The following is a 25,501-nucleotide window of genomic DNA, read 5'->3' on the forward strand; positions in this document are numbered from 1 at the left end:
AGTTTTGGGCATCAAAGATGCTATCAACAGAATAAAAAGACAATCTGCAAAATGAGAGAAAATATTTTCAAATTATGTATCTGGTAAGGGATTACTATCCAGAATAAATAGACAGCCAAAATTCAACCACAAAAAATCTCATTTCAAAACTGGACAAAGGACCTGAACAGACATGTCCAAAGAAGACACAGAGCTGGGCAACGAGGACATGAAAAGGTGCTCGCCATCGCTCATCACTGGGGAAATGCCCATCAAAATCACAATGACAGACCACATCCATTAGGGTGGCTATTATCAAAGCAAACAAACAAAAACAGAAAACAGGTGTTGGAGAGCCTGTGGGGAAATTGGAAGCCTTGTGCCCTGCTGGTGGGAATGTAAAACGATGCAGCTGCTGTGGAAAAACAGGATGGCAGTTCCTCAAAAGCTTAAAAATAGATTCTTCTAATGATTCAGCAATTCCACTTCTGGGTATATATCTAAAAGAATTGAAAGCAGGGTTCCAAAGAGATATTTATATACCATGTTCATAGCAACAAATTCACAATAGCTAAAACACAGAAACCAACCAAGTGTCCACCGATGGATGAAAAGATGAGTATAGTGTGCTATATCCCCACAATGGAACTCTATTCAGCCTTCAAAAGGGAGGAGCTTTCTTTAATACAGGATTGCGGGCACAGGGCAGGTATGGCTTAAATAACCTTTTTCTTCTCTCCGAAGATATTTTAAACTGTACTGATATCTCTTAATATTAAAAGTAAAATTATCTAAGAGTCCAGAGGAATGTGCCCCTGGTTCTGGAACCATGGGCAAGCCTCTGCTCTCTGGGCCTCAGCATCCTTGTCCATGAGACAAGGGAGACTCCATCTTCAGGGCTTTTGTATTCTCCCGATCCCTCTGCTGGTTCTCCCCAAGCTGCAGCAATCCAGACACTTCCATGGAGCTGTGATTTATAAAGGTTTTTGCAGGTACCATCCCACATGGGTCACGTCTTTTCCTGGAGCCGCACAGGACTGAGCTCCTGCCCTCCACACACAGCTGGAAGGAAGCAGAGGAGAGAGGAAAGATGTGACAAGAGCCTGTGGGATGGAGGGTTCCTACAGGTCCCCATTGGAATCCTGCTTCCACCCCTCCCCAGCGAAGCCAGCCAGGCTGATGGCGCCTAGCTGCCTTGTTGGTGACCCTCGAGGGGAGCAGGCTGAGGGGGACATGGGTGAGGGCTGAGGGGGCTGGTCCTCGGCTTCTGTGGCCCACAGAGACCTCCAGATGGTGGGGCTGGTGACACAGGCTTATGTCTTCTTAATCACACCGTACTGTGTCTCCTCCAGGGTCCTCTGGGAGCGAATCTTTTTGGCTTTAGAATCCCCACTCTGGAGGTCAAATACCATGGACGAGTAGTGAAGTTCTTCCCTGGGAGCCTTCTGCAGAGAGAGAGACGGGAGGCTCAGGGAGAGGGGGGAGAAGCACGGACCCCCAGCTCAGGATGGAGACGGGGGACCCCCGAGGGACAGGAGGCTTGGAGCAGGGGGCCTTCACGGTGGGAGTGTCCAGACTTCCCCACTGTCCTGCCCACACGCCTGCTTCACCCCACTTGTGAAAACACAGCACAAAGTCCCAAGCACCAGACCCAGGCACGGGGCTGGGGGGCTAGGGGGCAGAGAATGCCTAGGATCCACTTCGAGATCACTAATCACCAAATTAGAAAATCAAGGACGTTGCTAGTCCCAGGCCCACGTGTCTGATGCTTATCTCCCCCTCATCTTCTCCAACAACTAGTCCCCTAACCTCTCCCTGAACTCTTTCACAAGCAGGTGGGTCTTGACCGCGGTGACGGGGGGACCTCTTCCATGTGTCACTTTACAGTCTCTGTGCCTAAGGATTGACCTACAGGGGGTCACTGATTCAAAACCTGAAAAGCAGAGATGATACAGAAGAGATAATGGTACCCAAAACAGTGGGAAATCTCAGGCTTTCACATTGGCATGGGGTATACAGTAGGTGCTTAATAAATGCTATGCTTTACTGACTACTGACTATCACTGACCACCCTGATAGCCCCTTCATCTCCCGTGCCAGCCCCCAGCTACAGTGACACCAAGCTCAGGCAGAATCGATACTTGCCCTAGGTTCTGTGTGGCCGGTGCTGAAGAGACACAAGATCAGCAAGCCAGCCCCTCATTTCCCTCTCTGCCTGCTGCCACCCCCCAGGGTGGTACCCCTAGCAGAGCCCAGGACCCCCGTGTGGGAGCCAGGCGCTGGCACTCACCACTGTGCTGTATTCCACCTCCGCCTGCCTCGGATGCACAGGCTCTTCCCGAAGGGGCCACATCTGCAGCTCCAGATTCTCATAGTGGGGCTCCCCTTGCTGAGTAGCCCGGGTGGGCAAGAGATGGGAGGACTTGGTGGGTGTCCACGGAGCCCCTCCATGGTCCAGCCCAGAGGGGACTCTGTTCCTGCCTGTGTGTGGACATCTCCCCTTCCCTCGATGCCCTGGGTGCCCCAGCCTCCCCACCTGCCTCCTCCATCCCTCACTCTGGTCTTCTCTGGGAAATATTTGACTGCCCCCCAGGTCAGCATCGAAGGACCCTCCCCAGTTTCACTTCCTATGGGGGGTATGGGTAGGGACAGACTGGCCAGAGCTCAAGACAAGACCCAGTGACCAGATCTCCCAGGGATCACTCTCCCTGCTCTGGGCGAGCACCCCACTCCATCCATCGACCATGCACTCAGACCTCCACTGGCCAGTGGGGTTGTTCAAGCCCCCAACGTCCTCTGTTCTCCCCACCAACCACCCCGGTATACCTCCAGCTTGTCCTACCTGACTAGGGGTCCGGAGTGGCTCTAGATTCTCACTATCTAAAGAGACAGGAGAAGAGTTAGGAGTTTGAATCCCAGAACAAGGCAGGAATGGAATGGGGATCCCTATGATCTATCGGGAGGAAGGAATTTCCCTAGAGAATTTGGCCCCAGGGACCTGTCACTTCGGGTCTGCCACTGGGTAGGAGTTCGAGGCTTTGCCGGGAGGATGAATTGGTGAAGAGGGAAAAGACGAATGAATGAGGGAGTGGAGGCGTGGAGAAATGAACTAGTAGGAAGGAAGGCGCACTGGCCTGGGGAGATTGGCCAAACAAAGCTAGTTCTCAAAACAGTCACTCAAACAATGTTCCCGGGTGGGAGAAGAAAGTAAAGGACACCCTTTAGAAGGAACTGTCGGCAGGATGAAACAGTTCTGGAGATCTCTTTCACCAAAACATGAATATACTTAACGTCACCGAACTATAAACTCAAGAATGGTGAAAATGACAAATTTCACGGTATGTGCTTTTTACCACAATAAACAAAAACACAGATCCACAGGCCCTGCCCCAGAGGTCTGGAATCAGAATTGCTGGGGATGGGTTTGTGTTTTAGGAAGCCCTAAAATTTTTTCTGATTAAAAAAAAAAAGACCTCTGGAGACCTAGAATTGTTTCAAACCAGGAGAGGTCATGGGGATCGTCTGCTCCAGTCCCCTGGCCTGGGGGGCTGTCCCACACATATAGGACACCGTGTGGCTCGGGGGGATCACAGCTCGGGGCACACAACCTTGGGCTCCTGGCGCCTGCAGTTTGCTCTGCAAGCGTCCTGCTGCTGAGTCAGGCTCTGTGCACCCCGGCCCTTGTCACCCGGAGCCCCAGGAGCGGGTGGGCTGCGTGGGAGGCACACACAACCGTGTAGCTGCATGGACATCACCAGGGAAGGAATGTGGATGGGAGCCAGCTGGACAGGAAGCACGCTGATGGTGGAGCCCCGTCTACCCTGGTCATGACGGTGTCGCCCAGAGCCCGATGTCACAGCAGGTGCTAGGGACAGCAGTGCTGTGTGCGTGAGGGAGGGAGGGAGGGAGTGAATGAGCGAGTGAATGAGCAATTGAATGACAAACGGGCTGATGGGGCCACACCGCCAGCCAGCGGGTGTGACAGGGGCAAGCATCAGTCTGCCAGAGAGGCGAGGGGACAGTGAGGGGACAGGAACTGAGACTCGCAGGGATGGGGAGGGAGAGTCAGGATATTTGAACAGAAGGCTTTTCTCTTGTTACAGAGGTTCAGTGAAGCAAGGTGTAATCCCCCCCCGACACACACACACGCACCGTTAAACTCTGCAGTAAGAGACTTCTAGAACATTTCACGGCAGGGAAAATGATACAACAGGTTAAGTGCAAAAAAAAAAAAAAAAAGCATTGAAAAGCAACTGGGGGGCCCCTAGGTGGCTCAGTTGGCTGAGTGTTTGACTCTTCATTTCGGCTCAGGTCATGATCTCAGGGTCGTGGGATGGAGCCCTGTACTGGGCTACTGGGCTCAGTGCTCAACAGGGAGTCTGCTTGAGGATTCTCTCCCTCTCCCTCTGCCCCTCCCCCGACACGTGCCTGTGCACATGCTCTCTCTCTCTCAAATAATTAATCAAATTTAATTAAAAAAAAAAAAGAAAAGCAGCTAGAAGGACACACCTCATATGTCAGTGGTTGATTTTCTCCGAATGGTGGGAGTTTTCTTTCTTATTTATTCTGGGGGATTTAGTTCTTCTTTGTGCTTTTACTTATTTTTTTGAACCATCTTATATCCCTTTTCTAGAAGGGAGGCTCTCTAGGTGAAAGGGCAGAGAGGTCTGAGGCAATCGGGGCTGGGAAAATCCTCCCGGGGAGGCCCACACCACATGGGCCCGAGTGATGGCGGAGGGCCCTCAAAAGTGATGTGGGAGCAGCAGATGGGGAAGAAGATGTGGTTTTCCTTCCCTACCTCAAGCACACACAAGCCAGGGCTGACTTCTCTTCTAAAGGCCTGACCCCCACCGTGGGGAGGGGCCGCAGGAGGCAAGAGCTCAGGGTGGCCAGGCCTCCCCTCTCCCCTCCCCCGCCCTTAGCATACTCCAGCTCACCCCCAGAACACTGCCTCTGTGGAGCACACACCCCTCGTCCCCTGAGGCTGGACAAAGATTCCCCTGAGAACCGGCTGCTCATAGAGTCAAAAAGTTTCAGAACAAGAAGGAAAGGTAAGGCTCACACTCCAACTCAGGCAGAAACCTGAGCTCCTTCGGGTGACAGCCTCTGGCCAGCAACAAGGAGGTCACATCTGCCTTCTTCTGTGCCTCGTTTTATTTAATTGGCTCGTTGAGTTTCTTGAGCCCCTACTTACTGAGTGCCGGACAGGGTGCTGGGTGCACCACACGTGTTCTCTCTTTTAATTTGAGCCCAGAGGAGAGCAAGTGGGGCCCAGGATGCCCAAAGCATCTGGGGTGCCCTTAGTGGCTGGAGATACTAAACAATACGTTAATTTAACAAATACTGACTATGCGCCTTCTCGAGTTACTCCCTGATCTTGAGGAGTAGCCCAGGCTTGTGGGGAGACGGGCAAGGAGGTAGGTGGGGACAATATCTGCAGTGAAAAGGGCATGATGGTGCATGTCCAGAGGTGCAGCCAGCAGGGGCCCCCCAGTTACTTTCAGGGAGCCAGAAGAAAAGAAGTCTGAGGGCCAGGAGGCCCTCTAGGAGTGAGCCAGCAAAAGAAGGCAAGGAAGGCACTCCAAGGGCCCAGAGCAAACGCAGAAGGGGAGACTGATGTCATAGCTCCCGCCAGGTTGTAGGAAGTTGGGATTAGCTGCCGTCTGGAGTGTAACGATGGGCAAGGAGTGGGCGGGACTGGTTGTGGAGACACCTGGACTTTTGAGGATGTCATGGAAGGGTTTTAAACAGAAGAGGGTGACGGCTTCACAGACAACCTTCTAGGGAGCCCCCCCCACAGCCTGTATCCACCATAGGGTGTGCCGGCCCACCCCCTCACCTGGCCGGGGACTGACTCACATTTGACCTGTCTGCGAACCATCCTCCAGGCCAGCAGCGAGCTGCCCCCCAGCAGAAGCAGCAGAAGTGCCAACAAGGAGAGGAGTACTTGGAGCCTAGAGGGGGACACAGGGCGGTGTTGAGCAGGCGGGGAGCTTGCAGCGCCCCCCCTTATTTGCAATAGATAGATAAGGTCACATTTCAAAAAAAAAAAAGATAGTACAGTCTCCTTTCTACACACAAACAGTGTATTTTAGAACCTTCCAGAGGCTACTTATTCAGAAACAAGAAAATATAAATGTACATTATTTTCCTCCTTCTTTCACACAAAGGAGGCAAAATACATCGTGGACATCTCTAGCAGTACATCGTGGCCATCTCTCCATCTCTGTGCATGAAGAAGACCCCACACGTTTTCACAGCTGCTTACCATTCCATGGCATGGACAGACCATCATTTATTGAATTCTTCCCTCTTCATTGGCATTTCCCCCAGTCTCTTGTAATTACAAACACCGCCTCAAAAAAACTGCCTTATAACTCTGCCATTTCTTTCTCTTTTTTTAAAGATTTATTTATTTATTTTGAGAGAGAGAGAAAGAATCTTAAGTAGACTCTTTGTTGTGTGTGGAGCCGGGCACAGGGCTCAGTCCCACAATCCTGAGATCACAACCTGAGCTGAAATCAAGAGTCGGACGCTCGACTGACTGAGCCACCCAGGTGCCTGGTACCTCTGCCGTTTCTCCTGTGAACAAACCACAGCAGATGGGAAGCTGACTTTGGGTCCCTCATTTGCCAGGCCTCCTTTTATGGCCAGTTTGCCTTCATAATGTTCTAGTCTTTTCCTTAACGATGCACCTCGTCCCCCACATACACCAAATTGCACAGGTTCCAAGCCGCACGAACCTAGCTCTGCCCCCGTGTGTGTATCTGCCGTCAATTCTGGAAGTTGTGTGTTCGGGGCTTGAATTTCACCTTGCCTGATGTTAAGATTGCCACTTGGGTTGACCAGGAGGCCTGTGGAAGGGCTTCAGGGTGTCATATAATAAAAAATCTGAATGGGGGCGCCTGGCAGGCTCAGTAGGTGGAGCATGGGACTCTTGATTGCAGGGTCGTGAGTTTGAGCCCCACGTTGGGTGTAGAGATGACTTAAAAAAAAAATCTGGTTGGCCTTTGCCCCTGGCTCCTGGAAAGAAGGCTCTAAATCCTTAGGATTTCCCTAATAGTAGGTGTGCCTTTGTTATTCAAGGACCCCTTGGATTACACCTGAGTTTATGCTAAGAGATGAGGTGAGTCAGGGTTGGGGCTGGTCACCAGAAGGACCGATCCTACGATTATAGAGACTTGAGGCTCTGAGCCAGCCTGAAATTCAGGGAGCAGAGCAGGGCTGGGGATTGAGTTCAATCACGTGACCAATGATTCAACCAATCATGGTAAGGAACCCCAGCAAGAATTCTGGGCATCAAAGCTCGCAGGAGCTTCACGGTTGGTGAGTACATCGATGTCCCAGGAGGGTGACGTGCCCCAACTCCCCTGGGAGTTGGCAGGGAAGCTCTGCGCTCAGAACTGACCCTCCCAGACCTCACCCTATGTGTCTTTTCATTGACTGGTCCTGGCCTTTATCCTTTATGATAAAACCATATTTGTAAGTACAGTGAGCGTTTTCTTGCATTCTGTGAGCTATCTAGCAGATTAAGAACCCAAGGGGGTCATGGGAACTCCCAAATTCGTAACCGGTTGGCCAGAAACGTGATGGCTTGGGGATCCCCAAAGTGCTCCGGCATCCCAAGTCAGGCAGTCTTATGGGACTGAGCCCTCTGCCTTTGGGGTCTGTGCTAACTCCAGGTGGTCAGCTCCAGGGTTGAATCCCAGGACACAAGGTGGTGCCGGGATAAGGAGTCTGAGAACCTCCGAAATGGTTTACACCTGAGCATATTTTTCTGGAGAGAGAGTCTATAAACACTGTGGGATTCTCCTGGGGGGTTGTGCCCCAAAAGGTCAAGAACTGCAGGTTTAGAAGGAAGAACCCAAGACTCTGAGTCACATAAACGTGGGCTGAAGCCCAGCCTGCCTCCCATAGTTATGTGACCCGGTGAATTGCTTAACCTCTCTGAGCCCCTCTGTCTGCTCCTCTGGAACACAGGGGCAGTAATGGGACCGGGTTCTGGTGAAATGAGAACATGCACAGAGGGCATGTAGCAGGTGCCTGTTAGGATCATCGGCGCTTGCTGAAGTTTCTTTCCTTCCATCCCCACCGAAGCTTCTCCCCGGCCCTGGAGCAACTCCTGAGGAGAGGGCCCAACTCCGGGTCGGGGGACAGGGGACAAGGCGCCTTACCCCAGGCCCTGGCTCGGCGAGAATTCCTCCTGGCTGCTTGCACTGCGGGTGGCTCCCATGGTGGTTGGGGCAGCAGAGGAGTGCTGGGCCAGTGTGGTCATAATTTTAGCTGTGCTTTTCGACATCTGGGTTACAGTGATGCTGACAGGTGGGGTGGACTTTGTTGCTGGTGCAGAAACACAAATCAGACTCAGGATAGCTCTCTCAGACTCTCCCACTACTTGCCAGGACCTTTGGGGTTTGATTTCACACAGAATGCTCACTCAGGGTTGGGGCAGGATGGAGGACCCCGGGGGCCAACATCTCCCCAGAGGTCTCCTGAGCCAAGTGAGCGTTTCCAAATGGGACACGGGCACTGTCCGCCCCCAACAGTCCTGATTCCAACCTGTGGAGGAGGGTCAGGACCTCGGGAGAGCCCCTAGGTCACCCCTGCACTCCAGCTTCGTCCCCTTCTGGCCACAGCCACAGGCTGCCTGCCCAAGACCTCTGTCTAACCTGCAAATCTGACCGCCTAGCTGGAGCTCCGGCTGCACACAGCACCTTCACCGCCCGGTGGGTGCCACCTGCCTCTCCACTCGGCTCCCACCCTCCCGCAGCGCGGCTCTGGGTGTCCGCAGGGCTGGTGCCAGGCTCTCCCTCTCTCCTTTGCACACCCTGTCTTCTCAAGAGTGAGCAGAGGGGCCAGCTTCTCCACGAAGCCTCCCTGACTCTCTTTCGCTCTCCTACTACTACCTGCCCCCCCCCCCACACACACACCCTCAGAGTTTGCTCCAAGCCTCTGGCCTGATTTCTGCCTCATCCAATCCAAACTGAGACCCTTCAGGCAGCCCTGGTGCTGGCACTGGGGGAGGAGGGTGCACAGCTCACCTGGGGTCACAGACACCACAACAGGGAAGGTGGAGTCGAGCAAATATCCTAGGAACCATGATGTATCGATCCCACACTGGTATGTTCCTGCATCATCCTCTGTGAGGTTCTCCAAGGTCACTGTGAAGGTGAGGTTTGCACGATGGTCCCTGATGGACACACGGCCTTTCCTCATTTCTCTGTCTGCCTCTTTGGTCTTTAGAGTATTCCACACACATGGGCTCTTGCACCAGTATTTGGTAATGTCTCTGAATTTCTCCTCATACTGACACTGCACGCTCAGGGATCCCCCCACGGTGCCCGTCACAGAGGTGGGTCCACTCAGAGATGAACAGCCTGGAAAACACAGCCAAGTGTGGTCCTTCACCAGATGGGCCTGGGTCAGGGGCATCCTGGGAATCACCCCCCAAAGTTGCCCCATCTCACATTGGTCACCCCCCTCCTTTTCTGTCACCTCCAAGATTTTTTTTTATCACAGCAGCCCCTTCTTCCAGACCCCAGCCTCCTTTCTGGTTGCTCAGGGTCATGAAATCTCATCCCAGTAAACCCCAGATGAACAAGTGAATCCTCCAACCTAGGAAGTCAGGAGAGGAACACATGCATGTCACCCTACCCAGGGAGAAAGAAAAAGGTCAGAGTAGAAATTAGTGAATTAGGAAACAGAAAAGCAGTGGAATTAGCATATACATTGGAAAACTGATTTTTCATATGGGAGTGACAAACATTCTGGTGGTAGCCAAATCAAGAAAAACAGGAGGAGATGCACATACACAATTCATAAGAAAAATAACCAGAGTTATTTGCAAGCCTCTACCAGTAAGTCTGTAAACTTAGATGAAACCAATCATTTTCTATATTTAGGAAAATATAAATTACCAATATTGGCCTGGAATATATTTCTTTTTAATGTAGACCAGTGAAGATGTGTATTACCAAGGAGACCTTTCCCGGGGATAAGTATGTGAGGTGCAACGTATATCAAAACATCAGATTGTACGCCATAAATATGCACAATTTTTATTTGGTAATTATACCTCAATAAAGCTGGGGGTTAATCCAAAACAAAAAAGTTGTCTTCCAAAAAAAAGAGTAAAACCCAGACAGTTTTATAAATTGATTTTCTCAAACCTTCAAACATTTGTACAGAATATAGAAGCAGGGAAACCTCCCTAATTCTCTTCATGAAGGCAGCATGATATATTGAGACTAAAGTCTGTCCCGAATTTCTTAATATAATTCACCAGCTTAATAGTTCAAAGAAGAAAAAAATAATCATCTCCATAGATAATGAAAAAGCATCCAACACCCATTGCTACTGTTTTTAAAAACCACTTTGTAAAGAGACAAAAGGGGGCACCTTCTTCACGCTTAATGGGAAACACTGAGCATCTACCCTCATCAGGGACAAGGCAGGGATGGTCCCTGCCACCTCTGTCCTGGGCATCATTCTGGCCGTACCAGCCTGTGGCCGATGAGAGAAACAAAGGAGACAAGCGGATATCCCGAAGGAACCACAAACTCCCACTGCAGACAGATCTCATAACACGAGGACACACTAGAGGGTAAGGGACAGATGAGCCGTGCGGGGGTGACCTGCTTCCAAATTAATACACAAAAGAATAGCTTTCCTGTGGACAACTAGTCAGCAAATAAAGCCAGAGAAAATGTGCAATTTATCATCAAAACAACCAAAAGGATTTTAAATATCCCAGGGATAGACCTGATGAGGCTGTGCATGCCTGTGTGCGGCGAGCTCCTGAGAGACACAGAAGCCGGATCCCCAGAAACAGGGAGCCCTCTGCTCCACGGAGAAGCTCACTTCCCTTCCGTCCCCGTGCCTTCTCCGCCCTCCCCTTCATCCCCACCACCTTCCCCTCCGCTCTGGCCCCATCTCCCTGTCTTGGGGAGACAGAGCCCCTGGCCCTCGGGTCTGGCCCCTCGAGCTGCCCTGGCTACACACCTCCGTGTCCCCGACAGCGTGGCCTGCTCCCCGCCAGTCTCCGGCCCTCCCGCGCGCCCTGCACCAGACTCCGGCCCCTCCCCTTGGTAGGCTCAGCCGCCACTCTCCCACCCACTCTCCCGCCACCGGCTTTCTTCTCCTTTTTCCTGTAATAATTCCTCCGAAACTTCCCACAAAGCCCCTCTGGGCCCCCTGCTGTGGCTCAGGGAAGGTGGGGTGCATGACCCTGAGTCACACCTGGCCCGTCCAGGGTGCAGTCCTTCCATCCGTCAACGTCCGTGCTGGACAGAGCTCACCTTGCTCCGAGATCTGTGCGGAGCGCAGACTCGAGCGCTGACCCGCCGCCACCTCCCCTGCAGCCCTGCCCCCCACAGCCTCCCTCCCCAGGGAAGACTCAGTCCGGGCAGCCCCTCACCTGGGCCCCAGAGAAGCAGCAGTGCGCAAGGCAGCCACGCGACCCGGCCCTGCCAGGTCATCCCTCCGGCACAGGTGTCACTGGCAACAGCACCAGGCGGCTTTAGGCCCCTTCAAGGAGGAGGATCAAGTCTCCAAGTCTTCCACTTCTGCTTTTCTTTGTGCGCCTGCTTCCTGATTCAGTATCTTCAGGTTCTGTTCCTTGAGCTGGTCAGAAAATGAAGGGCACCGAGGGAGCAAAGCCTCTGGGGACCGTGATGGGCTGAGACCCCGAGGACCCAGGCACCCTCTGACCCATCCCAGCTGTGTCACAGATCCTACAGGCATTTCCAGGGCCGGGACCCCTGCTTTACCACAGCGCCTCAGGCCTGCGCCCGCCCCCCCTCCATCACACCCCCAAGACCACAGGGCCTGGCTTCCTTCCTTCTGGGCCCATTAATTCCTCTGGTTTCCTTGTGGTCAGGGTGAGCACCCAGTGGGGTGGAGCCAGGGCCAGCGTCCTTCTCCAGCCCTGGTTGCACCCACAGTGAGGCTGCTCCAGGGAGCTCCCCTTTCTATGAGCCCCCAGCTCAAGGCCCAGACCCCCAAGCTGGAACAGTGACCTCAGAGTCCCTGAATGGTTCTTACTCTTGGAAACATGTCCCCAGGCTGTGACCTTCCTTCCTCCGCAGCCCCTACTAGTCCCAGCTCAGGGCTGGGCACGGAGTGGGGACTCAGCAAGCTTACAAGGACCCCCTCCTGCCCTGGTCCCCCTGGAGTTCAGATGCTAAATATGCACACACATACACACACATACACACATACACACACATTTCCTGTGACAACTGCCCTCAGCTTGCACAGAATGGCCACATGAGCAGAGGAAACCAACCCTGACATGTGACATCACGAGTGCTTATGGTTACTCTTGAGTGTCACCCAGAAGGAGTCCTGCACTAGCTCTGGAGTCCCGAGAATGCCCTTCCTTCCCTGCCCCTTGGAGGATTTTCACTTTCCTCCTCCCTTCTGGCCACAGGAATACCTTCCCCGGGGAAAGCACAAGGGAACCAAGAAGACTTGCCCATTCTGCTCTGGAAGATTCCAAGCACAGAGTTAGGTAGGCATCAGAAGAATTTCTATGACAATGCAGTCACAGATTAACTAAAGCTCGTGGAGATCCAACATCAAGATCTTGAACGGAACAGGAGACTATGGGAGAGGTGTCATACTTGGTGGTTTACTTGGCCTAATAATTATAAAGCTTCCCCAGAAGTGCATATTTTCCAATTCAACCACCAAAAGGCGCTGCGACGGTCTTGAATGTCAAGGTTAAGAAGGGGACGCACCAGACTGAGAAGCAGGAGACTGGGATCTCCTGTGGCTGGTCCACTTAGAGCTGGTACAACCGTGGGTAAAATCTGGGGCTCCTTCAAAATGCCGACGATCACAGCCAATCTGTGGGAATAAACCGTGTAATAATTATAAATATACTCAAATGTGAGGTAATAATGTCGTTCGGTCAGTCTTTCCCCCAGGGAATACATCTTTAAAGAAAGGCAAAAGGGGGACACCTGGGTGGCTCAGTGGGTTAAGGGTCCAACTCTTGATTTTGGCTCGGATCTCGGGGTTGTGAGTTCAAGCCCTGCGCTGGGCTCCCTGCTGGGTGTGGAGCTTCCTTAATAAAAATAAAAAATAAATAATAAATAAAATAAAAATTTTAAAAATTAAAAAAAAGAAAGGCAATAGGAAAATAGGATTCAATAGGGGGAGGTGTGCTTCACAAATAATCTGTGGGGTGCAATTCCTCTTAGGAGCACAGAGAAACATTTGGACTCCTGGAGGAGGAAGGGCAGGGGACTCTATCCTGCCGGCCCCAACCTGTCCACGAACACTAAAGAAGAAACGAACTGATGCAAAATTGCCACATGCTGGGGCACCTGGGCGGCACAGTCAGTTAAGTGTCCGACCTCAGGTCATGATCTCAGGATCACGAGACTGAGCCCCACTTCGTGTTCCGCGCTCTGCGTGGAGTCTGCTTGAGATTCTCTCCCTCTCCCTCTGCCTCTCCCCCTGCTCTCTCTCTCTCTCTCTCTCAAATTAATAAATGAAATCTTTAAAAAAAATTGCCACATGCTGTTAGAAGATTAGGGAAGTGACACTTTCACCCTACTCTCTAATAACCACTAGTGGACATGATGTAGGGGAAGACCAAGCCCGAGACCTGCAGGCCTGGGGCTCATCAGGTTTAGAGCGTCTTCCCAGTGTGGACGCAGGTGCTTGGAGGCCAGTGGGGACGGGGTGGACAGTGCTGGATGGGGGCTCTCTGGGCAGACAAAGTAGTAGCAGCAACCACCACATTGAGTCCTGTGAACGGTAGGGGCCCCAGAAAAGATTTGGGGGCCATTTAGCTGTGGGGCCATTCGGCAGAACTTCCCTTTCCAAGGGGGCACAATCTCAGAGCTGCCCTCTTTCCTGGACAGTCAATGGCTCCCCATCACTCTGCCTCTTCCTTTCCGGGGCTCCAGGTCCCCTCACCCACTGTGGGTACCCCTCAAGTGTGACCAAAAACCAAGAGGCTGGGCACTGAGGGCTGACCAGCAGGAAGTGGCCCCATGACCGGCTGGCCAGAGAAGGGAGCTGACCATTGGGTGAGTCCGTAATGAGAGGGAAGGGGAGAACCAGCACCTACTATGTACCAGATGCTTTGTCTCCAGGGGGTTAATATTTTCAGGATCCCTGGAGGCAAAGGGATAACTGTGAATGAGAAGCAGTGGGGGAAGGGCAGCCGGGAAGGAGGACAGAGCCCTGGAAGCCTCTGGTTTCCCAGTCTGGCCCAGCCTGCCTCTCCGCTGGACTCCCTGGGACTGCCCACACCTCACCCTCCTGTCCATCTCAAGAGAAGCTACTCCAACATGGCCAGATCCTCCAGGGGCCCAGGCAAGCTGGACCAACCCATATTCCAGTGCATTCCATAGTCCCAGGGTCACAGTCCACAATCAGTTGGTCGTGGCCCATAACACACTCTCTGGCTTGACCCTGGGCACGCGGTGTTCTAGCCTGAGATGAAACTGTGGGTGAACAGATGGGTGGTGGTCCTGGCCAGAGGCCTGAGAACGCTCTCTGTCCCCCAGAGTGCTCCCGGGGCTTCCTATCCACAGAGTTGCTGCTCTGTGCAGGCCCTGTCCCCCTCACAGGTGCCTGGACCTGGAGAGAATGTCTGCACCCTAGAGAGAGGACCAAGACTGAGACCTGGTCCCACGGGAGCCTGCGGAGCTCAGCGAGAGCATCCACCCGGGGTCTGCTCTGGGCTCTACCCGGAGGGGTGGCCCTGGGGCTCCTCAAAAGCCCAGTCACAGGGACTGGGGCATCAGCAGCGGGAGGGGCATGGGTGACTCTTCAGGGTCATTCCTTCACCTTCAGCCTCCTCCATGCCCCCCTACTCACTCACTCACTCAAGGCTGCACTCAAGCCATCCCCTCAGAAGATACGCCTGCCTCCCCCAGGCCCCTCTGAACCCCCTCCTGTGTCCCTATCCCTTGCAACGTCTGTTTCCGTGTTTGCTCACCCACGCCGGGGTGTCACTGAATGCCCTCCTTTTCACGGTAAGACTCCATGAAAGCAGGGACCACACAGGCCCCTGCAGCCCCAGGCTCACGTGCCCACCACACTGCCCAGAACTGGGGGGGTAGATACAGAGAACCCAGGCCGTCAAGGCCTCTCTCGTCCTCGTGCCAAAGTCCATCCTCGGGAGGAGGAAAGGCAATAGAACTTAAAATGGTGCAAGCATGTTAAGATCCATCCAACAGAGCGCTTAGGGTTTGTGCACTTACCCTAAGCTACTGCTCAGCAGAAACTAGGCCCGACAGAGACCAGCAGGCTGCACACCTAGAGGGGGTGGCAGGGGCAGCATCCAGTGCTCATGGGCTGTCCTCTCCCGAAGCCCCAGGGACACACGAAGTGGGCAGATGCCCAGGGGCAGCCTCCAGCCAGCAGTGGCCTCCTGTGTCTCCTGAATCACAGCTGATAGCCTAGGGGGTGGGTGAGGGGAGCCAGCCCCGGAGGACCCCTGCCTGTGACGCGGGGGTTAGCAGAGTACGGAGGTCCGGCCCTTGTGTCCTGGCCCTGAGCTGCATCCCAGCTGCAGGCGCAGCCTCAGTCGGTCATCAGTGCTTCCTCCTGTGAAATGGGAGCTGTGCTGCCGGCCCTGCGCCCCACCCCCCACGGGAGGCTCACCACGACAGCAGAGAGGTGACTGTACCTGTCCGTCACTTAGGCTGCTGGTTACTGAAGTCACGCCCTGAACCGTGCTCACCTCTGCCCCTCACGCTGAGAGAGATGAGATGACTTACTTGCAAGAACCCCAACTTCTGTCCACCATACCACGCCTCTCCGGTGGGTGACTGCTCAGGGCAGGGGGAGAGCTGGTTCTAGAAAGCAGTGGAGGGCACCAAACGGCCACCCTGGGAGTGCGATGGGGAAGAGGATGTTGGGCAATTGCGGCCGACAAATCGATGGGCTTGCCCGGGAGTTCTCATTCCCCTCAGACTCCCCATCTCCACCTTCTGCTTCCTCCTCCTTCCTCACCCAAGGGCAGCCCCAGGCCTCTTAGAATGATGCCAGACAAATGGAAAACAGTCCCTGTGGGCTCTTGCCCCTCTCCTGACAGAGGGTGGGTGTGGAAAGAACCAACAAGCGGTCCGTTCAAACACTTCTAATATTGGCTTCGGGAAGCACATTTGGCTTGAATATGTGAGTTTCTTTTTTTTTTTAAGATTTTTTTTAAATTTATTTATTCATGAGAGACAGACAGAGAGAGAGAGAGAGAGAGAGAGGGAGAGAGGCAGAGGGAGAAGCAGGCTTCCCGCTGAGCAGGGAGCCCGATGCGGGACTCGATCCCAGGACCCTGGGATCATGACCTGAGCCGAAGGCAGACGCTTAACCATCTGAGCCACCCAGGCGCCCAGAATATGTGAGTTTCTGACACTCTGGAAATGACCCCACCTCAGGAAGGTCAGCAGCTTCCTCAAACACACGTACACACTCCTATAACCTCCTTGACCCCCCTGCTTTTCTGTCCCAGCACCCATGGCAGCCTTCCCACAGACATTTCCAGAAGCTGGTAGAATGCATGTGGTTTTTGGTTTTTTGGTGGGCAGCAAAGCCAAGTTTATTGAGAGTACGGAGCTCTGGAAGAGGGAGGGGACCCAAGAGGGTTGCCCAGAATGCATGTATTTCAAAGCCAAGAACTCAGGCAAGCCGAGAGTTCATAGGACTTTGCAGTAGGTGAGCGGCAACTATAGACAGGACCGTGTCTTCCTCCCTGTTCCAAGGCAGCAGGTGAGGAATATACATGCTGCCTGGTAGTGAACGTGAAGCTCATCGTGTTGCCTCGCCTTGCCTGAGTCTGGTGTGTTCTGTATTTCTTTCTGGTTTTTCTGTGCCTCCCCAGGATCCAGACAGGTCTGACCCACTTCCATTACCTGAGTCTCTTAGTATATTACAAAATGAAAAGTCCAAAAAAGGATTAATGAAAATGAGAGCATTTAACAAATCAAGGCTTTTGACATGCAGCACACACACAGTTACAAAGTTTATAAAATATTAACACACGGTGTGGGCTGGCAATGGGACCCAGGTGCAGAGCTTATGGGAACGATACCTTCTCTCCTTCCCAGCAGGGAAAGTCCCATAAACTCTGGGACTTTAAGGACAAACTCACTTAGGAATAATGTCAATACTAAATTTGAAGAAATATTCTAAAATTGAGTTCTGGTGATGGTTGCACGACTGTAAATTTACTTATAATTATTGAAGTACACATACAAAATGAGTAAATATTATGGTGTTATACCTAAATTAAAAAAAAAAAAACAAATTTCAGGGCACCTTGGGGCCACCATCGGTTAAGCGTCTGATGCTTGGTTTCAGCTCAGGTCATGATCTCAGGGTGGTGAGATCAAGCCCCACATTGGGCTCTGCACTCAGCATGGAGTCTGCTTGGGATTCTCTCTCCTTCTCCCTCTGCACCCCCCAACACACTCTGTCTTTATCAAATAAATAAAAAAATCTTTAAAAAACAAATTTGAAGCCCATTGTGAATGTGAGCCCAAAGACCTTCTCTCCACCACCACCCCCAGCCATCTATCCATCTTGATCTTTGTATGTCCTTCTTTTTTTTATCTTTTTAAAAAATTTTATTCATTTATTTATCAGAGAGAGAGAGCACACAAGCAGGGGGAGTGGCAGGCAGAGGGAGAAGCAGGTTCTCCGATGAGCAGGGAGCCCGATACGGGGCTCGATCCCAGGACCCCGGGATCGTGACCCGAGCCGAAGGCAGACGCTTCACCAACTGAGCCACCCAGGCGTCCCAGGTCCCTCCTGTTTTTTATTCCCTCCTCTGCCCCAATCCCCTCAGACCCTACCTGGCACTAACCAAATGTTAATATTTCAAAGAGCTGATTCCCTCCTTCCTGCAACGTGAGAGGAATGGGGAAGGCTGTCTACAAACCAAGCACCAAAGTCGTTAAAACTTCAACAGAAGGAATGGGTGTCTACCTCTCCCAAGGAAGTGAGGGAAAAAGTGCAGAAGTGCAGGGTCTGCTCGTCAGTAGCGCTGAAGGCAAGAGCCACTGCCCTGGCCTGGCCTCTCGTGTGCCCAGCTCACTCCTCTCTGGCTCCATTGCACTCCTGAATTCTAGCACCTTCCATGCTGAACTCCTGACTGCCCCCTGGCTCCACCTGGGCTCCACCCCAGCCCATCCCTGCCTGTCTGCCCCGGCTCTGGTTGGCCCTAGGGAACACATAAAGGCCCCAGAGAATGGGCTGGTGGGGTGGGGAGTGAGCACAGACTGGACAGAGTAGAGCTGGGGTGAGCCTGATGGCCAAACCCAGTCTTGGAGTAGGCAGGCTGTGGGGCGGTGCCAGGGAGATCCAACAGGTGGCCAGAACTAGAGAACACAAATCAGGCAGCGGACCCGGCAGCCAAGCGGCAGTGCAATGGGCTGCCGGTAGAGAGAAGTTGCTCTCCCTAGAATCCTAAGGAAATCCAGGAAAAGTTGGAATTGGCCAGCTATGGGCGGTCCATAGCGCCCTCTGTCGGTGGCTGCCAGCACTGCCGGCTTTCTCAGGTAACTTTGTTTCTTTTTTTTTTTTAATTTTTTATTGTTATGTTAATCACCATATGGTAACTTTGTTTCTTAAGCCAGGAAGCCGAGAGGCTTCTGTACACATATCCAGGTGTGTGGCCCTGATCCCTCCAGATCCTCCAGCCTAGTAGACCAGGAAGAAGGGGAAGGCTCCAGCCCCTTGGAGAGAGAACGTGAGGGCTTCAGAGAGGCAGGGGGATCCTCTGTGGGGGACGAGGACCCGGGGCAGGGAGGAGGGCAGGTATGGAGAGAACAGGACAGAGCCCACTCTCGGGCCGGGCTGCCCAGGGGGGATGGAAGACGCCGGAACTCAGGCTCGGGGGTCTCTCGGGCTCCTGGCTCCCAGCCCGGGAGACCCAGGGGACGCTCAGATGCTCATCCAGACGGCCAGCTCTGAGGCCCACCTGGGACTGCCTAGCTGCCTGTTAGGTTGAGCAGGCGGTTGCCCCACTGGACTGTTCTAGAAGAGGGGCGGGGCTGAGGCTGCAGGTGGGGGTGGCAGAGCAGCAGCCTCAGCTCCGGGACTGAGAAGGCAGAGGCAGGGAAACGCGTCAACCTCCCTGCCCTCTCTCCCAGTTAAGCTCTCTCCTGGAAGGCTCTGGGTTCAAGGCCCGAGCATGCCAAGGCTGCCCGTCAACAGGAGCCCCTTTCTGAACGTGTGTTTCGGCCACGCGGGGAGGAGACCCAAGGATGAGAGCTCGCACGTTCCTGAGTTTCCAGCTCTAGGAAATAGGAGGCTCGGCTTTCGTGGTGGGTGGCTTCAGGGGTGCACGTGTGTGTCTGTCCAGGGAGGGGTGGGGATGGAGAAGAGACAGCGCAGCACTAGGGTGGGCCCGCGGATGAAGCAGAAAGGGGAGTGATCCCCATACAGCTTTCCAGTCCCACTGACTAAAGTTATTTACACGGAAGCCCGCAAGGGTTCTCGAACATGGATGCATATTAGACTCCCTTGGGGAGCTTTTTAAAAAAAATACCCATGCCTGGGCCACCTTTCCAGCTTCCTTCCCCTTCCCCCACCCAAGCGCACCCTGAAGTTCTGACTCCGTTGATTTGGGTGGAGCCCTGGCACGGCACCCACGCCCTGGGGAAGAGGGAGGATGCCGGAGAGAAGAGAGGTTTCAGACAGACCCTGGACATGCCCAGGAGCAGGGGCAGGAGGCACAGAAGTTAGCCATGCACTTGACTTCAGGGAGCCACTCTAACCCCTGGATAACCAAAACTCTCCAGAGACAGAGGGCAGGCGTTCGTACAGGGGAACTCGACATAACAGCAAAGCTCGTGGGATCTGGTGTCCCAGCCCCAACCCTTCCCCGGCATCTGACCCACCAGGTTGTCTCTGAAAGCAAATGAATATGCTGATGATGATAAGGAGCAGGGACTTATACTCATGGCCTGGCTTTGAATTCCAGTCCTGCCACTGACAAGCTGTGTGATCTTGGTTGACTTATTAACTTCTCTGAGCCTCAGCTTCTCCCCCTATAAAATGAAGCTAATGATCACAAGACTCCCCAGTGTCCGTGCTCCATAAAGGTTTGGGGTTGTTATTTCTACTGGCTTTAGCACATCACCACCATCCTGCGGTGCTCGAGGGGAAAGTGAAATGGGCCACAGCTTGTGCCACTTCCTTAACATCCAAGGCCAACAGAGCAGCCCTCCTGGTCCTCGCTCTTCTGCACCACAGTTCAGACTCCTTTCAACCCTTCTTTTCCCCACTCTTTTTTCCCCATTGCCTTGGGTGTCCCTTCCTCATCTGTCCCTCATCATCCTAGGATAGCCATGCCTTTCCAGGGACCACTATATGGACTCCAGCCCCACATGACCTCACACTTGGATGGGCTGCCCAGAACCAGAGGGTCAGGATGCGTCCCTCCAGGGTGACTGCTCGGGCCAAGACCCAAGACACCGCCGTATTCCCGAATCCACCAGGGGGCACTCTATGCCCAGGCACAGTGTATTGGCTTACCTGACAAATACTTAATGACCGCCTACATTGTGCCAAGTGCTGGGGACATGAAGATAAAATGGTGACAATTCTCCTTTCTGGGAGCTCACAGTTTGGTAGGAAGCACATAGATAAGAAAACAAAGGCTTACCTTACAAGGTAAGGTCAAGGCAAAAATCCCAGTGGCCCGAGTGGGAGAGGGCTTCTCCCTTCTATGGGACACAGGAAATGGTGCAGACAAGTGGCCCCGGGGTCCTGGATCCCAGCCCTGCGACCCTACCCCTCTCAGTCCCATCTGATTTCTGTTCTCCAGGAATTCTGGGAGGAGGATGAACAGAGCCCTTGAAAATTCCAGAAGGATATCCAGCCTGAGCCCAAAGGGAGCCTCAGTTCTTGGGAGGTGTGAGGGGAAGACAGGCCTAAGGTCATTTGACGCTTCCCCTTTCTACCACACATGCCCTGCCCCCACAGCAGTCCCCAAAGGGTGACAAAGTGGTTGAAAGTTTCCCTGTGGGCCAGTGCCCCAGCAGCCCCAACGCTCCCAAGCAACCTTCATAGGAGCGTCAAGGAAGCCAGGGGTGGGGACGGTGGACAGCTCATCTGGGTCCCCACCACAGGGCCCCAGGCTTGGCTAACTGTAACAGTCACTGGGGTCCTGGGTAGGAATACTGATGCCCGGGCCCACCTCAGACCTCCAGCATCAGATTCTCCAGGACTGGGGCTGGGAATCTGTCATTTCAACAAGCTCCCCAAGATGATGCCCATAATCAAACACATTTAGGAAACTCTACTGTGCAGAATTTGGCACGCCTGGGGCTCTACTTGTCCTCAGAGGTGGTAGATAGGTTAGGATAGGACAGGGGCGCCTGGGGGGCTCAGTCACTTGGGCATCCGACTCTGGGTTTCAACTCAGGGTTGTGAGGTTGGGCTCCATGCTCAGCACACAGTCTCCTTGAAAGTCTCTCTCTCCTCTCTCTCTGCCCTTCTCCGCCACCACCCCCCCACCCCCCCCACCCCCCGCTGGTGCACTCTTCCTCTCTCTCTCTCTCTCTCTCTCCCTCCCTCTCTAAGTAAATAAATAAAATCTTTACTTAAAAAAAATCCCAGTGGCCCGAGTGGGAGAGGGCTTCTCCCTTCTATCGGACACAGGAAATGCTGTAGACAAGTGGCCCCGGGGTCCTGGATCCCGGGAAAATAGAATAGAACAGGACGGGGCCGTGCCTTGCACTTGACAGGCAACTCAACAGATGCTTGTGGAATGACACGACCAGTGAGAAGAGCTCTCAGGGACCGTGCAGGGGGATGGAGATGGGCAGCTCCGCAGCTTCCCCCGGACAGTCTATTTCCCTTGAGCTTGGGGGCATTAGGGTGAGAGTCCCATCCAGAAGGAGGGCCTTGGAGTCTTAGTGAGGAGCTAAGTGCTGCACTCACTGTGCCTCTGCGTCCTCGAGCGTCAGAAATATTTGTTAAAGCCTTATGCGAGCAATGGAAAGCTATCTAATGGTTGTGGTTTGGCAGTCCAGATCCTTTCAAAGCTGTGTTAAAAATAGGGAACAGGGGGCGCCTGGGGGGGCTCAGTCAGTTAAGACTCCAACGCTTGATTTCGGCTCAGGTCATGATCTTAGGGTCATGAGATGGAGCCCCACATCCTGCTTGAGAGTCTCTCTTTCCCTCTCCCTCTGCCCCTCCCCCTGCTTGTGCTCTCTATCTGCCTCTAAAATAAATAAAATATTTGGGCGCCTGGGTGGCTCAGTCGGTTAAGCAACTGCCTTCGGCTCAGGTCATGATCCCAGAGTCCTGGGATCGAGTCCCGCATCGGGCTCCCTGCTCAGCGGGGAGTCTGCTTCTCCCTCTGACCCTCCCCCCCTCATGCTGTTTCTGTCTCTCTCAAATAAATAAATAAAATCTTTTAAAAATAAATAAAGTATTTTCTAAAAAAAATAGGGAACAGTGTAGGATGTCTAGGACCACCTTTGGGTCATGGGTGAGGTTGTGGCTGGCAACATCCCTGTTTACAGACCGTAAGCCTGGGCATGCAGCTTGCTCAGGGATGCTCGGTGGACTCTGTCCAGGCCGGTGTCCTGGCAGACTGTGGATTGGGAGCGAGGAGGAGCTGGGAGACCCCAGTGAGGGGGAAGTAAGCCCCAGAAGGGCAGCTGGAGGTAAAGAGGTTATGGCCTCTTTAAGGATTTCAAGATTTGAAATTTGCACACGGAGGGAATTCCTAAAGAAACTATGGCCCTCGGAAAGATAAAACCCAGAACTTCCCAGGTTCTTGTCAAGATTCCTCCAAGAGGGGCGCCTGGGTGGCTCAGTTGTTAAGCGTCTGCCTTCGGCTCAGGTCACGATCCCAGGGTCCTGGGGATCAAGCCCCACATCGGGCTCCCTGCTCAGCCAGGAGCCTGCCTCTCCCTCTCCCACTCCCCCTGCTTGTGTTCCCTCTCTAGCTGTCTCTCTGTCTCTGTCAAGTAAATAAATAAAATCTTAAAAAAAAAAAAAGATTCCTCCAAGAAGTCCTGACTCTGTCCCCAGGTCCCTCCTCCTAGCTGGCCCAAGGGTGGCCAGAAAACTTTCCCCGGTCATAGTTAGGACAGCTGAGGCAGAACGGCCTTTTTTTTTTTTTTTTTTTTGAGATTTTATTTATTTAGAGAGAGAGAGAAAGCGAGCAGGGGGAGGGGCAGAGGGAGAGAGAGAATCCTTAAGCAGACTCAGCACAGAGCATGGAGCCCGACTGGGGGCTCAATCTCATGACCCTGAGATCATGACTTGAGTCGAAATCAAGAGTTGGACGCTTAACGGACTGAGCCACCCAGGTGCCCCAGGATGGCCATTTTAAAGGGCATTTAGTCAGCACCTTGTACCTGGGAATGCCGGGCTGGGGGACCTCCCTTCTGCCCTGCAAGGCTGAACTCCCTTTATGATCACAATGAGCCAGAAACCGGTAAGGAGGACCAGCTGTCCCTGTGCCTTCCAGTGGGAGCACAACACTGCATCCAGGTATTACCTCAGGCTCCTGTCTCCTTGGAAGACGGGGTTCTCCAACCTCCTGCCAGGTGGTCTTAGGCCCAGAGCTGGCTGGCACGGCTCACTCCTGGGAGTGGTTGACACAGCGGCACCTCTCTGACCCGAGGTGGGCAGATGCCCCTGGCTTTTATGGCTTTCCTGGGGGGTGACTGTGGGCCCATCGTCATCCAATCACAGCTCTCTTGCCTCATGTGGGATGCTGAGGGGGCAGTTACTTCTCTATTCTTTTATTGAAACATGAAAGATGAGGAAGCACACTTTCTCAACGGAGGGACTTCACTCTTCACGTTTGCTCACCAACAGCCCTCCCTTGACCCAGATCTGTCGCCCATATCTGGGAAGGGGTACACAGATCTCAATGTTCTTGGCCTATGGACAATAGATAATTCTCTCCATTTCCTAATGCCATCTGCTTCCCTGGAGGAGAAAAATAATCTCAACACAGTGCCAGGGAGACTCAGCCCCCCATGTGGGGGTATCCCATGGCCCGCCCAAGAGAACCAAGCCCCCACATTTGCAAGACTACACTTGTGAAGGACATACTCTGGGCACGGAACCTCTCCCCAGGGCCCACTGCATTCCTCAAGCTGCTTTGGTTATGGCCTGCGTCGACAGGTCCACTCTCCTTTCACCTCGCCCAGGACCGGCCCAGGTGTGAGAGGCTGAATTCCATCTTTACCCCATTCATATGGTGAAGTCTTAGTACCTCAGAAGGGGACACGGCTTAGCAATGGGGGTCTTTACAGGAATAATCAAGTTACCAGGAGGTCATTAGTGTGGGCCTTCATCCAGTATGTCTGGTGTCCTTGTAAAAAGAGAACATTTGGACACAGGGACACACATAGAGGAAAGATGACATGAAGAGCCACAGGGACAAGACGGCCACCTGCAAGCTGAGGAGCAAGGCCTGGACACATCCTTCCCTTGAGGCCCTCAGAAGGAGCTCACCCTGCCCACACCTTGATTTCAGACTCCCAGCCTCCAGAACTGAGACGACAAATTTCTGTTGTTGAATCCACTCCGTCTGTGCTGCTTTGTCAGATGGCTCTCCCAAACTAATACACCAGGTTCCCTGCTCACTGGTCCCCAAGAGGAAGGGACCTCCCGATGACTCAGAGACTCCCCTCTTGACTTCCGCGATTATGATCAAGGGAGAAACTCTCACCCAGATCAGGCTGCCCCCATGGCTCCACTTTGCAATCTGAGACACAACCTCTCCCAGGTAAGCCCTCACCCCCCAACACAAGTACACTGGTGCATGCACGTGCGCATGTGTGCGCAAAGCCACACACACGGTGGCTTTGCTCCCCCCCACCCCACTCAGGCCAGGCCAGGACCTTATCGATATGGTAAAGTAGCTGAGTAGGTAGCTCCTCCCAGAGACACTGGGCAGGCACGGGGCTGAACAGACATGGGAGGTGGGGTCCACGGATGATGGGGGAGGGAGAATTATGTGCCAGAGTTCAGGGTGGGGACTGATGTTGATGACATGGTGGCAGGCAGGGAACAGCTTTTAATGAATATTGATGAAGAACCGATGAGCAAATGAATGAATGGGTCAGCTGTCAATTCCGGCTGTATTCTCTGCCCTGAGGGACACACCACGCTTTCTAACCATGAGCAACACACATAAACCCTACAAGCGGTGTTGATGCGCCTGCATGGTCTGTGAACGCAAATTTAACTCGGTCTTCTCAAAATTGCAGTTATTTAGCTAGGTTGGGGTGGGCAATGGACTTTGGGGGTCCCATGTACCTACATGCAAAGAACACACTCTGTCTTCCCCCAGCCTCCATCTTCAGCCTCCTCCGAAGTCCTCTCAAGGGCAGAATGCGCTGGAAAAAATTGGCAGGGTGAAAGCTGCCTATCTTTCTTGGAGGGTGTGGAGTGAGAGGTGTGGCCAAGCACTGCTGGGGTCTGGCCTTCGTGAAGGGTGGGCAGTGGTAACACTGATAGATTGGGGGGGAGCTGCTACAGGGTGAGCTCACCTTGGGGTTCCTTTTCTTTTTTCAGATGA

The 25,501-nt window shown here is 53.3% G+C and overlaps 1 protein-coding gene across 4 annotated transcripts; it reads right to left on the reverse strand.

Moving 5' to 3' along the window:
- Positions 1-936: 936 nt before the first annotated feature.
- CD300A (CD300a molecule) lies at positions 937-15,840 on the reverse strand. 4 transcript variants are annotated; one of them, XM_088028160.1, is made up of 10 exons: positions 15,632-15,840; positions 12,720-12,828; positions 11,396-11,601; positions 9,021-9,356; positions 8,154-8,319; positions 5,839-5,933; positions 2,822-2,859; positions 2,270-2,368; positions 1,264-1,424; positions 937-1,041 (listed from the first exon to the last, which is right to left on the reverse strand). In XM_088028160.1, exons 3-9 carry the CDS (start codon positions 11,454-11,456, stop codon positions 1,293-1,295), a joined length of 927 nt encoding a protein of 308 aa, XP_087884286.1. In that variant the 5' UTR covers positions 11,457-11,601; positions 12,720-12,828; positions 15,632-15,840; the 3' UTR covers positions 937-1,041; positions 1,264-1,292. The 4 variants fall into 4 exon arrangements, with proteins under 4 accessions (XP_087884286.1, XP_087884285.1, XP_087884288.1 ...); XM_088028159.1 differs by adding an exon at positions 15,204-15,549 and having other exon boundaries at positions 11,396-12,828; XM_088028162.1 differs by having other exon boundaries at positions 11,396-12,828; positions 15,723-15,840.
- Positions 15,841-25,501: the final 9,661 nt, after the last annotated feature.

This window comes from Eumetopias jubatus, unplaced genomic scaffold (assembly GCF_037043125.1).
Source record: "Eumetopias jubatus isolate StellerSeaLion01/CBP00866 unplaced genomic scaffold, mEumJub1_p1.0 scaffold_10, whole genome shotgun sequence".
NCBI lineage: Eukaryota > Metazoa > Chordata > Mammalia > Carnivora > Otariidae > Eumetopias > Eumetopias jubatus.

Coding starts and splice junctions, on each gene's coding strand:
- CD300A (XM_088028162.1), bottom strand. CDS start 11,456: ATGACCTGGCAGGGCCGGGTCGCGTGGCTGCCTTGCGCACTGCTGCTT. Junction 5,934..8,153: donor TCGCCGAGCCAGGGCCTGGG/GTAAGGCGCCTT, acceptor GTCCCCCTCTAG/GCTCCAAGTACTCCTCTCCT. Junction 1,425..2,269: donor AGGTGGAATACAGCACAGTG/GTGAGTGCCAGC, acceptor CTCTCTCTGCAG/AAGGCTCCCAGGGAAGAACT.